At 40.1% G+C, this 14371-nt stretch overlaps 2 protein-coding genes across 2 annotated transcripts; one reads left to right on the forward strand and one right to left on the reverse strand.

Moving 5' to 3' along the window:
- Nucleotides 1-351: 351 nt before the first annotated feature.
- rassf9 (Ras association domain family member 9) lies at nucleotides 352-8553 on the reverse strand. Its single transcript, XM_062461771.1, has 2 exons — nucleotides 8336-8553; nucleotides 352-3272 (listed from the first exon to the last, which is right to left on the reverse strand). Exons 1-2 carry the CDS (start codon nucleotides 8380-8382, stop codon nucleotides 1997-1999), a joined length of 1323 nt encoding a protein of 440 aa, XP_062317755.1. The 5' UTR covers nucleotides 8383-8553; the 3' UTR covers nucleotides 352-1996.
- A 1013-nt stretch (nucleotides 8554-9566) lies between these two features.
- On the forward strand, nucleotides 9567-14371 carry nts (neurotensin). The gene is made up of 4 exons (XM_062460675.1): nucleotides 9567-9803; nucleotides 11169-11230; nucleotides 12896-13102; nucleotides 13475-14371. The coding sequence occupies exons 1-4, from the start codon at nucleotides 9743-9745 to the stop codon at nucleotides 13619-13621; spliced, it is 477 nt and encodes a 158-aa protein (XP_062316659.1). The 5' UTR covers nucleotides 9567-9742; the 3' UTR covers nucleotides 13622-14371.

Raw genomic sequence — 14371 nt, forward strand, 5'->3', positions numbered from 1 at the left:
AATAAGAAAGCGGGGTGCCCTGGTGGTTAACCAGTTAAGTGCTTGTACTGTGTAGGCTAAGGCCTTACAAGCCCAGGTTCAAATCCAGCCTGGTTGATATTTCTTGCACGTCCTAGCCTCTCTCTCGCCCTTAAATGTCCTCTCGCTCTTCACTGGCTCTGTCCTAAAAAAAGCAGAAATGCCTGAAACATTTATATAGAAAACCAGACAAATGAATAACAAAGCGAAGGGGTCTATCTACTGGTGGCATGTCCAAGCAAAGCAGTCCAAGTGCTAGTGACATGCCATGCTGTAAGGTTCTGAGGTATTGGAATTATAAGCTCTTTTATCAACAGTGTTACATGACTAACCAGTGTGGTGAGTGATTAAAAAAAATCTGTGACAAAATGTAATAATTATTTTATAATTTTACAGTGATTGTAGCATGTATCAAACTACAACAGAATCATTACCGAATGACATAAATGACCATACAGTGTCTTTAACCCAAGGTTGCTGCCACAGAATTACACCTTTGCAACAACAAAAAACAGGCTCTAGTAACAGTCATTTTGGCCCATGTAATTACTGTTGTCTGAAAACAGGCGTATGACTTGAAAGGGTTTTGAACTCTTGCTGATGTCAGGCAGAGACTGGATAACCAAGTCTCCATCTTACTCGACATTACAGGGTCTGAGTGCTACTTCCTGCTTGGCCTGCTGGGAAATGTAGGCTTTGGCAATGTTTATCCACAGGGAGTGTCAGGTGCTGCTGATGAAGAAAATAGGTAATCAACACAGCTTGAGACCAAATCAAAGAAGAAACTGCATCAGCATGCTTCAGAGAAACAATAAAGAACTAACAAGGTGACCTCTTTTCTATCGAAACATCTATGACTGAGGGACTATTTGCATTAGAAAATAAATTCCATGAACCACAAATCTGGTACCATTTGGTACAAACTGCTTTCAAGCAAACCTGCCTTAGCTAAACCTTGGTACTCTTTACAACTGGGAGGCACTGATGCAAGGCAGTCTACATTGTGAGACACTGTGCTCTTTCATGTATGCTGGAACTACTAAGGGGTTTAAAGAAAGGGGTTGAAGAAGGCAATTAGTTTGTGAAATGGATATATGGCCTGATCTGCTCTCAGTACAGCGTGTTACACTCTCAGCATCACCATGGCAAGAGAAGAGTGCTTGCTGTTGTTTGGGTCTGCCTAGCGACTGTCTCCCCTGATAATACAGGGCACTTTCCGAGGCTGCTGTGGCTTGAGTCTCGCTCCTTTTCTGGAGGCATTTCATATATTCATATTTTTAGAAACTCACCTATTGCTCTGCTTTAATGTGTTTCATTTATAGGCGGTAAAATGATGTCCCTGTGTCTTACCAGTTGCTAGACTAGTCAATGTGTGAACCAACTGTCTGTGGCATTTAAATTATCAGTCTATATTGACTTTGAATGATTTTATGACTCATTGCCTTGTCATAAAGATATAATCATTAGTTCCATAATGCTGCAATGTCTTGAATAAGGGTTTGCCTAAAAATGCCTAAAAAGAAGATAATGTCCTTGTATAACATACAACCTTGTGCTATTTTAGTCTAAATAAATAACTTTGAAATCATTGTCTTTCGTGTGATAGATACAAGTTGCGTGATGTAACATGATAGGCTATTATATAATGCAGTAGCTCAGGAAAATTGCATTTTACAATGTAAAATAAAGGTTCACTGTAGTTATTTATCCACACACCTTTCCCAAATGTTTTAATATAAAACATCCAGATTCTACCATTACAAGCCTTTTGGTTGAAAGTAAATCAAAAAGGTCTTGTGAAGATGCCAGTCTTTTTAACACCTGGGATAGTAACGGTGCCTTCAGAGTATTCAAAAGCAATGTTAAATATTCCTGCATGATTAAATGATGAATATCAACATTAGACTAGTGAACATTCAGCATGTATTGCTGAAATATTCACCCATGCTGAGCAATCCAGAAGTCCTGGAGTTCCTGTTCAAACATCTGAGTCCAGAGGAGGCAGGGAATCCAAACAGGGCAAGAGGGAGTCTTGACTGTGTGTGGAGCTAATCCCGGTGTCGGAGTCAGTGTCGGTTATGTCAGTAGGGGACAAGTTGTGTTTGAGTTTAACGTGTTGTGGAACACTGCAATGAGCCAGGCCTTTTAGGGTCCCAGACCTGGGAGTTTCCTTTACACTTTCCTCCAACTGCAGTGAGCAAAGCTGGGTGGCCAGCTGCCAACACTCCTGGTCTTTGGAGCTTATTGTCATATCGTAGCGCTTTAGCTCTTTCTCCAGCTCCATTGTTTGGCTGTGAAGGGACACGCCAGTGCACAGGCTATACTTCAGTTCTGACTGTAGCCTCTCCAGTTCCGGGACATGGGAGGATAGATCCAAGTCAGAAGGTGCTTGGGATAGTGCAGCAGCCGTGGCCCCTTGCGGTTGCACCTCCTCTTCTGGAACCTCTGGCCAGGCAAACGTGCCACTCATCAGCTCTGCGTTGATGTCATGAGACAACTGGAGGATGAGGTCTTGGTGCCTCTGCAACTGCAACTCTAGCTGCTCCACTCCGTCTCTAGAGTACAGGTAGTCCTGCAACGGATCCTCATTCTGAAAGCCCATACTCTGGGTGGGAGGTGTTGACAACTTTGACAAGTTGTCAACCTCCTGGCCCACCTGCAGTTTGCCCCTCTCAATCTCCAAATCTAGATCTCTCATTCGCTGGACCTGCTGTCGGATTGTGTGGTCCTGCGAGATGATAAGCTGAACCATCCTGTCAATCTCCGCAGCACCTGGGGTGGTCTCCTTCTCCTTGTGGATCTTCTCCAGCTTCCGAAAGGCTTTTTTCACCATGCGCTTTTGTCTCTCAACAGGCATGGACTGAGAATAATGAGTGGGACCTTTTTCCCACGTCTTTGGCTTGGCCCCTTTGGATTTACTGCACCGTTTGCCTGTTTGGGGCACAACATCGCTGGTTTTAACTAGAATGAACTGAATAAATGTTTTTTGGTCACCCCAGGCATTCCAAAGCCGGAGGATTCGTGTCAGAGGAGGCAGAGCCCTCTCAAAGCCCTTCCAGCGCTCCAGGAGGCAGAAGTCTTTGCAGTCACCATGTAGGAGCCTCTTGCTTTCTGGGATGGTCTTATGGTCGTCCAGCAAGGCCTGCACTATGTCTGCACATGTTGTGTGTTTGGTCACTCCACAGACCACCTTCTCTTCATCAAACACGGACACCTGGATCTCCTTTCCTGGAACAGCTTCAATGTCCTTGTTCCTAAGACCAAGATACAGTTGATGAAATATTTATTCAAAGTATTGGTAGATACTATATGTTCAAAACATATATATACATAGTACGATATGGAATATTTATTTAAAACCTTAAAACGGTTGCAGTGTACTGTATCATAGAAAGATTTGAGCATAGCTCAGTCTCGGTTTCCTTTACTCATTCACATGAATCACATGAATGCATCTTTCTATTAAACCAAATATAACTTTTTGGGAGAAAATACATCCTATAGTGGTCTTCAAATGAGCCAATGAGAAATACATTAGCTTTGTACAGTGCCTCAATCTGATTTGTCTTTAATGGTAACTCATTGTCTGTCTCATCAGACAAGATTACTTTATGATTTCGTTCTGAGCCATTTAACTTCAAAGTCCATATTACTTTTTGGTCTGGATCATAAGTATGATCATAAATTGACCTCAAAATAGGTTTTTGATTACATCCTTTTACTTCCGTAATGTTAATGTCTAGATATGAGATCAGTAAAGGTCTTGTATAAGTTCATATTCAGTTCATACCATAGCCTATGTGACAGGCAATGCAGATGGCTATGACATCAAGCAATAATCAAATAATTCACCAAATTATAATGTCAGATGTTTCCGTTTCCTGTAATCAGGTGATCAGTCCTTGTGTACACATTAAAGGTTTTGTTTGTAGTTTAGTTCGGCTTTTCAGTCAGCTTTTATTTTTGGAACATTACTTGAAGTGTAGGCTTCCATCCACACCTCATAACCAATACTGCCATTGATCCTTGTACTGGATGGCTTTAGTTTACCATAAACAATATGCCACATTGCATCAGAGCCTTGGGTACAGTGAACTGAACTTAAATGTGTTTTTTTGCAGAGTAGTTCTACTTTATGAGGTACTTTCTGTCTCAGAATGTCACAAGGCAGGGAGTATGGATGAATATGGCCGATGAATAAGGCAACTTAAAAACGTTTTTAAACTGTTGATGTCATGTTCAAAGAAGTCCCTTTAAGTCCCAAGTGACTGTACTAAAAAATATATATAGAAGTTCTATGATACTATAAAACATACAAATTAATTGGTCTATGGATAGAAAACCTTTGGAGTATAAACACCTGCCAGGTCTTCAAGATAGCTGATTTTACAGTGTGATTCCAGATTGTTTTGGTTTCCACCCAGCATGAAAACACACAAGTAGAGTATTGTGTTCACTGTTGATGAATGAGGCCTAGGAATGTGATACACATGCAACAATGCAAGCTGCTGGTTAATGGTTATGGAGACCTTGGAAACGAAAATGGCTAAGCAAATAGAGCTATGTAGAGGGAAAACAATCCCAACATGCCTTCAGCATTCACAGACAATGACCATGACGACTTAATAATGACCCCAATCATTTTTTAAATCTCAAGAGCACTACAGTAAATATGTCATCTGAGACTGAGAGATGCCAAGCAAGAAATCGCTAAGTAGTCAAGTAGCCTATTCATAAGCGTTTGAAGTACTGAATTTCAAACTTCAATGTACATGCGAACACACTATGAAGACACACATACACAACCACACCAGACCAAAACACTCAGCTGAGCAGGATGCCCCCTTTACTAGTAGTGGGAAGCACCTGTGTTTGTTCTGGAGCACAAGACACATCCTGTGAATCCATGGATGGGGGAGGGGAAACTTAAATCCCAAACTTTTTTGTAACTGGATTTATTGAGTTGTGTACCCCATTTTGACTACATCAAGGTAAAGTCTGATAAAATTAGGTAATATGCAAAGATGAATTTATTAGGTATTACATTAGGTGAGAGTTTCAGTGCTCTAAAATAGCACTAGCATAATGCTTAGATGGGTGTATAACCTGAGATTTTCCAGCCTATTAACTTGACTACTAAATTCTTGATTTACCAATGTTTATTAGGTCCTCATGGAACAGAGCATGACAGCTTGCTAGCTTGTTCTATCAGGACCAACAATACCTTCAACTGGTGGTATCAGTGAGTTAAATAGAACAGGCAATCATCAAACCTGACTAGGTAAATACTACACAGGAAATCAAAAGTAATATATATTTATGAGGGTTGTCAAAATGTGCGCTACTTGACATTTAAATGCTATAGAATGTGTTTGGCGGTATACATGTGGGTGCCCTTATACATTGGTTAAGGCATAATGCATTATGCATTATGATTCTGATGCGATCACTCATTAAATTGTTACACAAATCTGAGATTCGCATGCTGATGAACTGAAGCATGTGAACTGGACAATCTCCAACTACAGAACTGTCTGTGTTATTTAGAACACATACCTATGTGCACATCATATCCAATTGTAAAATATGTATAATTTCCATAAATTATTGAATTCCATTCATTTTAGAAAGCTTTCCCTGTTGCCAATGGGGTATATGTGATTGAGTGAGTCCCAGAAACAACCACACTTGATCTCTAAGTGAACTAAGAAGGGAAGTCTTAAAGAATGTGATAGAAAATTACGTGGCAAGTGATGTAAGGTGTGTGCTGCTGATCTCTTATTTTCTTAAAAGAACTCCACTAACCCTAATTAAACCTATAGGACCATTCAAAATAATGGAATATAAACAACAGACCTGAGTGACAAACTTGAAAATGACTTCTCATGACAGCATAGAATCCCACAATTGTGGTTTCAAACAAGTTCAAACATGACAGGGAGTATCACTTTTTTTTGCTGTCACATCGTGTTGCCTGTTAACAGAGACACTATCAGCCAAGTATGCAGTTATCCTGATACCGAAAGACAATTTCCTATCTTTGATAGTATATACGCAAACATGTTTCTGCGGGGGTTGTTGATAAGACACACTAAAGATTAGCTTGGTAGCTACACCTCTACATTCACTGTGTAAAACCCATAGGCTACATTTTCAGTCAAGCCTTTCTACATAAGGTGAATTTGAGCTTGTACTACAAACAAATCAATAGTATACCATGGAAACCTGCCAGGAATTTGTTTCCCATCAACCTAGATCCTCAATCTGGAGAGGATTTGGGTGGAAGATCTAGAGTGTGGTTTATACTGTTTGTGTAAACACACTCCTCAGCAAGCCAACTAGCCAGTCTTAACTGTCGTTCTTCTAGGGCCTGTTCATGGGACAACGCTGCAAGATAGAGGCTTCCTGTCTCTATCCTGTGCCTGAGGAGGATAACGATTTGGGGGAAAAGAAATAACAACACTTTCTAGAATGGTTCCACATAAGATTGTAGGCATCTAAGAGACCAGACACACTCATGTTTTAAGACCTGGCTTCAAAGGAGAAGATGCAACTGCTGCTCCTCATTGATTCAGTCCTGAAGAAAATGTCCAGTTCTAGAAATGAGCTTTTTTGTGTTTTGAAAAGTATACATGATATGGAATACAAATCCATACAATTCAAATTTTTTGGAATAAGGAGTACAATACTAATCTTTGTCTCAATAGGCCCGTTGCCAGCCCCGTGTTGGTATTGGCTTGAAAATAGGGTAGGTGACCTACCTAGACATTTACATTACATTTAGTCATTTAGCAGACACTCTTATCCAGAGTGACTTACAGTAAGTACAGGGATATCCCCGCGAGGCAAGTAGGGTGAAGTGCCTTGCCCAAGGACACAACATTTGTCACAGCCGGGAATCAAACCAGCAACCTTCTGATTACTAGCCCGATTCCCTAACCGCTCAGCCACCTGACTCCCATTTTGGACCTGTCTTTCATTCTAGTAGCCTACAAGGGCAACATTTATATATCTGTTTACAAATGATAACAGTATAAGCACATTGATGTCTCCTTGAAACAGTAAATTGCAAAGGCTTTAAACAAAATCACCACTGACATACGATATCTACAGATCTATCCACTTGAGATAATTATAGTTGCTCAAGGATAATTACTACACTACATAAATAAGACGAATGCATCTACTGAGGTAGCTCCAGCTAGACTGTTTGAAGTTACTGAAATTATCAGACAGTTAGACTACACAGATAAAGTTATTTCCCTGAACTGTACATGGACTAATGTCACTGCCTAGACTTTTTCAAATCCGAAATGCTAAAAGGGTCATAATCCCATGCATTCCGCCAAACAGAATATATAAGATTTTGTCTCTTTAAAAGAAACAGCACTGCTTGTGGCAGACTGCATCTAGATGTTATCACTTTACAAAGCCCCATATGAATCCATGGAACTTCAACCACGGAAATTGCCAACACAAGTAATTCAAGTGTAGATGGTGGATTTATGTCAACTTGAACGTAATAACATAGTAAAGTAATGCAATGCGTTTACAAACTAGGCTGAGGTGTGACTGCAGGTTGTAACTTGTTTTTTAACCAATTAAATATTGTTCTCAGCCCAACATAGCCTATCAGATAAAAATCGTGGGCTATCCTCTACATTATATTTTGGTCTTGACTGTAGTGAAATTGATAATAAAATGAAACTGCCACAGGCGATCCGTCTCATTGAAGATCCGAGTCAACCATCAATCTGTCAGAGCCTTGACGTACACTGAATGAAAGACGTGTGAATATCAAGAAAACCGCTGTTTTCTAACGCTTCAGATGAAAGTAGACTGAGTCGCACCACCAGTCCCATTCACATCATCAATATCTTAATGATGGTTTGTCATTTCGTCATGGCTTTGCCAATTGTGAGAACACCCCTTTCTCTTACACACACACACACACACACACACACACACACACACACACACACAAACGCGCGCGCGCGCGTGCTGTACACACGCTGTACATTCACATTTACACTCGTACACACTGATCCAGTACAAAATCCATAAGACGATAGCAACAGAAAAATCAATTGTTACATCAATCCTTCCAAACGATGACATTTATGTCAAATTATGGATACTAAAATATGTAGCCTAACTACAGTGCATTTTCTGTCGAATGTGTAATGTCAGTCAGTATTATATCTACAACTTTGTCTGTAGAACTATGAGCATCTGTAATAATACGTAAACCTGGAGGCAGACCCCTAGAAAAATATTCTATAGGCTTTAACTCCAGAGAGACAAAAATGTAAAATACCTGTTTTTCAAGCGCGCTTTCAGAAAGTTTTTTCCAAACGGAGCCATAAGAAGTCACAAATTCGAGACACAGTCTAAAACTTGCTATACTCGCTGCATTGCAAACACAGAAGGTTATAAACCTTCTTTCCGTATGTAGCTGTCTAATAATTTTGCTAGGCTATGATCTGTGTTTGACAAAGTTGAGAGCTGTCCCAACTGCAAAGCGCACTTGGTGGGAGGCCGTCCCACACTGAAATTGAGGGTGGCGTTAAACAAAAAAATGACTGAAAGACTAAGAGTTCAACCACTTCTCCACTGGTCAACAGAAAAATGGCATACCAGAATAAAAATAAGAACGTGTATAAACGAATGTTTATACACGTTTATCTCCTAATCTCCACTTCACTTTATTTTCGTTGTAGGCTAGTTCAGGCGTCAAGTTCTTTATGACTTCCTGCGGGCGGAATTTTGTATCTGGTTTTCGACTATATAACTCATCAGGAATCAGACAGTGGCCTTCACTGTGGGTTGTCCATATGTGCCCCTGTATGGTTGCACTTGAGTTTGGGCTTTACGTGGATGGAATAAAATGAATTACCATTACTTCTATAATTTAAGTATCCGCGATTGTCAACACTGGCGATATAGTGACGTCTGGCGGAAATCCACAAGAATGGGCCATTTATAAATGACGTATTTAATCAGTTACTACTCAAACTGTTATTTTGAAAATTGTTCATAAAAGAACATTGCTGCTCCAACACTGATGTCACCAAATCAGATTTGTGTTGTGTTTTTTTCAGATAACAATATTATCTACAGTGCTGAGATTGGTATGTTTAATGAGCTCTGTGTGGTCATACAGGGCTGTGATGGAGCCTCCTCACATGGTATTTCATCAGGTTCTTGTCACCCCATACATTTGAATCTATAGTCTACCCAATCTCTATCCTCCTCTCCTGCCCTCACAATCACAGCACGGGTGCAATAATAAGAGAAAGATAAAAGAAAGGAAGATAAAAGGTTCTGTGACGCAGAAACCTTTGGGTGATGCTGAGGTGATGTCTGACGTCCTGGGGTAGCTGCCCTGGGGGGAGAGTCGGGGGTGGAAGGAGAGGGGAATGAAGAAAGGAGAGATGGGTGTCAGGAGAAGGGTGGAGGGAGGGGACAGAAACTGAGAGTGATTCTCTGACATCACGTTGGCTCTTATATACTGAGAGAATGGATCCCACAGCTGAAGTGAATTCAACCCCTGGAGGACTCAAGGGAAACACTGGCTGAACTGGGGGAAAGAAGAAGAACAAGTTCCACGCTACCTCTCTTGTGCACATCTCTCTCTCTCCCTGTTCTTACATATTTGGCCCTTTTACCTTATGGACTTGGGTTCTGCCTAGGCGGATTCTCTACAGTGTGGAATTTTTCAAAGATGTGGGCACAGGTGGCATGCATTCTTCTCCTCTGTTTCACATGTGGAGGTCTATGCTCAGGTAAGCATTGGCGTCCTTCTGCTCATATGCAACTATGATTTCTTTGAATGATGAACAGCCTTGGGATAGGGATGTTACATCTGGTCAATGTTTTGAAGGATAGAGGTAGTTTTCTTTCACTTGAGGGTTAATAACAGGTGCATTTTCGTCATGTCCTATTGATATATTATTCATTCACATGGATTGGTCTAGTACAATTGCGGCAAGTGTATGGTGCTTATCAACAGCTGCTGCCTGCAGATATTTTACATAACACATGCAAGGGATGAAGCGTCTGAAACACTCAAAAAGGATGTTTAATAATTATGATATAATCTTGCAAATCCAGATAGTAGCCTTTTCTGTAAATGGGGTTGCAGAAAGAACACATGATTTAACCCTACATATTGGTTTCGTACCCTAAAGTGTAATAAGGGGAGATTGTCAGTGTACCGAACATTGTACTTATTATTATATTATTATTATTATTATTTATTCTGGCAAACTCCACACCATTATACATATTAAATGTAGACAACAGCATGGATATTTCTAATTTCATTATGCATTTAGAAAGATAAACTGTACTTTCAATCATTTTTGGCTTATTTAGCTTATTGGTTCTTGAGATCACAATGATGCCCAATAAACTATCAAAAAGTTAATTATTGATACAAATTAAAGGAAGCAAAATGAATAGATTTTTGCAGACATATCCTATTCTTCAGTGTGTTAGTGGCAGACTCAAGAAAAATACTGAACACAGTGGGATTAATAGAGGTTGCATAATGAACCGGGCATTCTAGTATTTTTTATCTATTCTAAAGAGTGTCTCCATGTCTCTTTGCAGTCCTTTTTTATGACTCACCCGTGTTCTTAAATATTTCCACCCTATTATCCTGAGTCCTGCCGCCCTCCGACACCTGACTGTCTGATGATCCTAACAAATGATACCTCAATTATATAAATCCCCAAAACAGACAGTTATTTCTAGCCCTGGGGTCGTGTGGTCTAAAGCAACCTTGTCGTAGCAAAACTTGGTTAAAAGTAATATAGGTTCTTGAACTCAAAACAATAGTATTTAATTGCATGAACTCTGACTCTCGAAAATATCAATCAAATCTACATTTAAAGGTACCTAAAAGTGTTTTAGGTGTTTTACATACAAAATCTGGCAATGATGGACAAAGAGTCTTGCAATTAACAAAAAAAAGCATACATCATTAATTCTACTCCAAGTCCACAAATGGAGGCAGCAGAGCTAAACATTAGGCTGTATTCACCATATTGATTCTACGTTCTTGGGCTTACTTCTCTACCTGGGTTGTACCAGATGAACCTGTGTTTTAAATTGAAATGACTCATGTTTCTGGATGCGCCCGACAGATGTTGACCAAGAACAGCGGGCAATAGAAGAGGAATTACTGAGCAGTCTCTTCACTTCAAAGGTAGGCTACTATGGCTTTCTCTTTGCACCTGTCACATCTGAAGGGTGTGAATGTGTACAGAACCCATCCAGCTAGCCTCCCTTCAACTGCCAACTATGCAGGTGTTCTTTCATAGAGTCTGGATATAGACCTGCCATCCAGATAAGACAGCCTTAACACTGTTACCCTCTTGGTTGTGTTTTAGCAGGGTTATAGGTAGGCCCTTGGTTAGGGTTAGGGTTATTTCTTTTAAATATATACTCTTTCCATTATACAGCGTTAACACTTGAGGATTTATGATAAACATTCCCATTAACTTCCCCTGTAGCAGAATCCTTTTACATAGGTTACACATTTACACATACTGTACGGTACACACGGACACTGAAAACGAAAACAAGAGACAATCGATCTGGGAACGTGTTCATGCAGAATTCGTATTGCTTTTTTTTAATCACAATTTATCATGCAAGATAACCACAGTAGTGCAGAAGGAATTAATGAGATTAAAAACTGGAACTACTGGTGCCTTGAGACTGATTACCTGAGCTAATTGGATTCAGATGGCCCTGACAACATCAGAGCCTTGCAGACATGTCCGCTTTCTGCTCCCCCACTCTATTTTTTCTAAGATAAATGATTTGTGATGAGGGGAACACACTGAGTCATGACACAACAAATAAGTGCTGTGATTTATAGCCTATAATGTTTTAAAGGAATGAATTGAATAAGACGTTGCAAGATGACTGATAGAGTACGAGAATATGAGGGGAGCAAAATGGTTACAGAAGTCAAAGTGGCAACATAGGCCGTTTCATAAAATATAAAAAGCCAGCATCGCTTTTGAGGTTGTATAGCTCATTGGACTTTTGGGGAAAGTGATTAATTGGGTCACTGGGGACCCTACATGGAAAAGATATGTGAGATGACCTTTCAGCACAATTAAGTGTCCTTAAAGTTAATCAATTTCTCCTGTATACTAAGTCATTGTAATAGCAAACAAACTGAACAGACAGTTTGACTTGGTGTTAGAAGGATTAGAAGCCTTAAATGGAATGCCATTCTTCTTTTTGCATATAAACCCCTATCATATTCCGATAAAACATTTTCTTTCAACAAAGACACCTGAGACTATACAGTATGTGTAGTGCTTTGCTATCCACAAAGAATAATAATAAAGAAGATGGAGTTTGTGGTGATTCACCAATTTCCCTCTCTTTATCATTCTCATTGACCGTCATGGATTTGCACTGTGTGGTGTTAGCCAACCAGTACACACATAGAGGCCTCACCCAAGCTGGGGCAAGGGCCTCACGTCACATTCAAACGAGATTAGAATCCAACTGGCTGGGGCTGTATGAGGTTAGACCTCACTGATCTATGACTCTTGGCAAAAATATCGTATCTACAGTCTTCAGGCCATCCACTTATTTAAATTTTATTTCAACTGCACCATGGATGCATAAACCATTTGAAATAACAAATGGGGAATCCCCATGTTCCTCCCAAGCTTAAGGCAAGCAGTACACACCTGCAGTTTTCGGTTATTTTTCTGGATTCTCTTGTACGAATCATGCTCGATTTAGAGAAAGAAAGCGAGAACTAAAGGGAAAGAAAGAAAGTGAGGATGAAAAATCATTCCAACACACATTTTACTTTAAAGAGCGTCTACACACTTGCTTCTAGATTAAACAGAACAAGCAGAGCGCCCCCTACTGGCAAGTATCCCTTATCAACCTGTGCAAGATGGTAACCAGCCTTAGTGGACCGTGGCAAAAGGCCTGGGACAGTGAGGAGGAGAGCAGGGATGGACTGGCTTCGCTACCTGAACCGCTGGAGTATCTCAACAACCTACAGCACATCTGCAGAGTAATACATCCCCGTGAAGAGAGGGTAAGAACATATACATTTTGCACACGCATACACACACCTACGCACACACACACAAATACATATTATCAAACAATCACATACAAGCACAGAAAAGTACGCACATACCTCATTATACAGCCCTTTCACCCTGTGTGTGGAAGATATTCCATTCTCTTTATTTGGCTGTCAGCTCCACTCACACCAAGGACCAAGAGCTCTTTTGGCGTGATTAGACCTTGTTCTCCTCCCATGCATGTTAGAACACACCAAAGCTCCTGCACAATCACAGGAGCAGGGGTGCAAACCACTCATTATGTTGTGTCCCTCCATGACAAAACATGTGTGTTCTACTCCACAGAGTAGAGGTTCACATGCTGATGATTGTGCTTACAGTTACTCCACGAATCACAAGACTACTTAGACCCCGAGCAAAACAGCGATAACCCACTCAAAAGGAAATCACCATACATCCTGAAGAGGCAAGCGCACACCGCCAAGACTCGGAGGCCGTACATCCTCAAGCGGAGTGCATTATACTGACCCAGGCGTGGGAGGGGAGGGAAGACGCTCTATACATTTTGTGAATATGTGACTGTGCGCTCGGTTGTGAATGTGCTTTCTATGTTTTCCTTTGTATTAAGCTGGTACACATGTCCATCCAGTAACAAAAGCGTGGGCTGCCAATTCTCTACTCCATGATCCTTGGATCTTGTAAATAAAAGAAAGCAAAACATGTATCTTTGAGAGAAGTTATGCTTAATGTATTTGTTCAGTGCACAATACATTTATTTTCTTTATGGTCTCTTTATACAACACACATTCAACAAGACTGGGATGTAACAGCCTGTTTCCTTCCTTTTACATTCCTTTAAAAGTTGTTTCAATAAACCTCAAAGACAGAATTCCTAGGCTGTTTATTTTCCCATAATACATCATTCTTTATAAATCTATCTAAAATAATTATAAAATATGTCCGCTTAATTTGTCCATAAAAAATTATAAATAATACTCATCCCATTATTGACATCCTACCATTTTAAGGTCTAATTGTGTCAATGCTAATCACTAACTCTTGTTAATGTGATTGAAACACTGTCTGGATGAAACAGCAGGGGTCAACATGATATAGAAAAACAAGAAGTCCAACAGCCCCTTTCATGTAAACCAAGGAAGATTATACAAATTGTACTTGCAAGTGATATTGTGGCATAAAATGACTGAGTTTTCAGCTACTGTAAAGCACCTCATAAAATTCTTGTTATATTTTTTGTTATAATAAATATGGTATGG

The sequence above is a fragment of the Osmerus eperlanus genome, chromosome 5, assembly GCF_963692335.1.
Source record: "Osmerus eperlanus chromosome 5, fOsmEpe2.1, whole genome shotgun sequence".
In the NCBI taxonomy this organism is placed as follows: Eukaryota; Metazoa; Chordata; class Actinopteri; order Osmeriformes; family Osmeridae; genus Osmerus; species Osmerus eperlanus.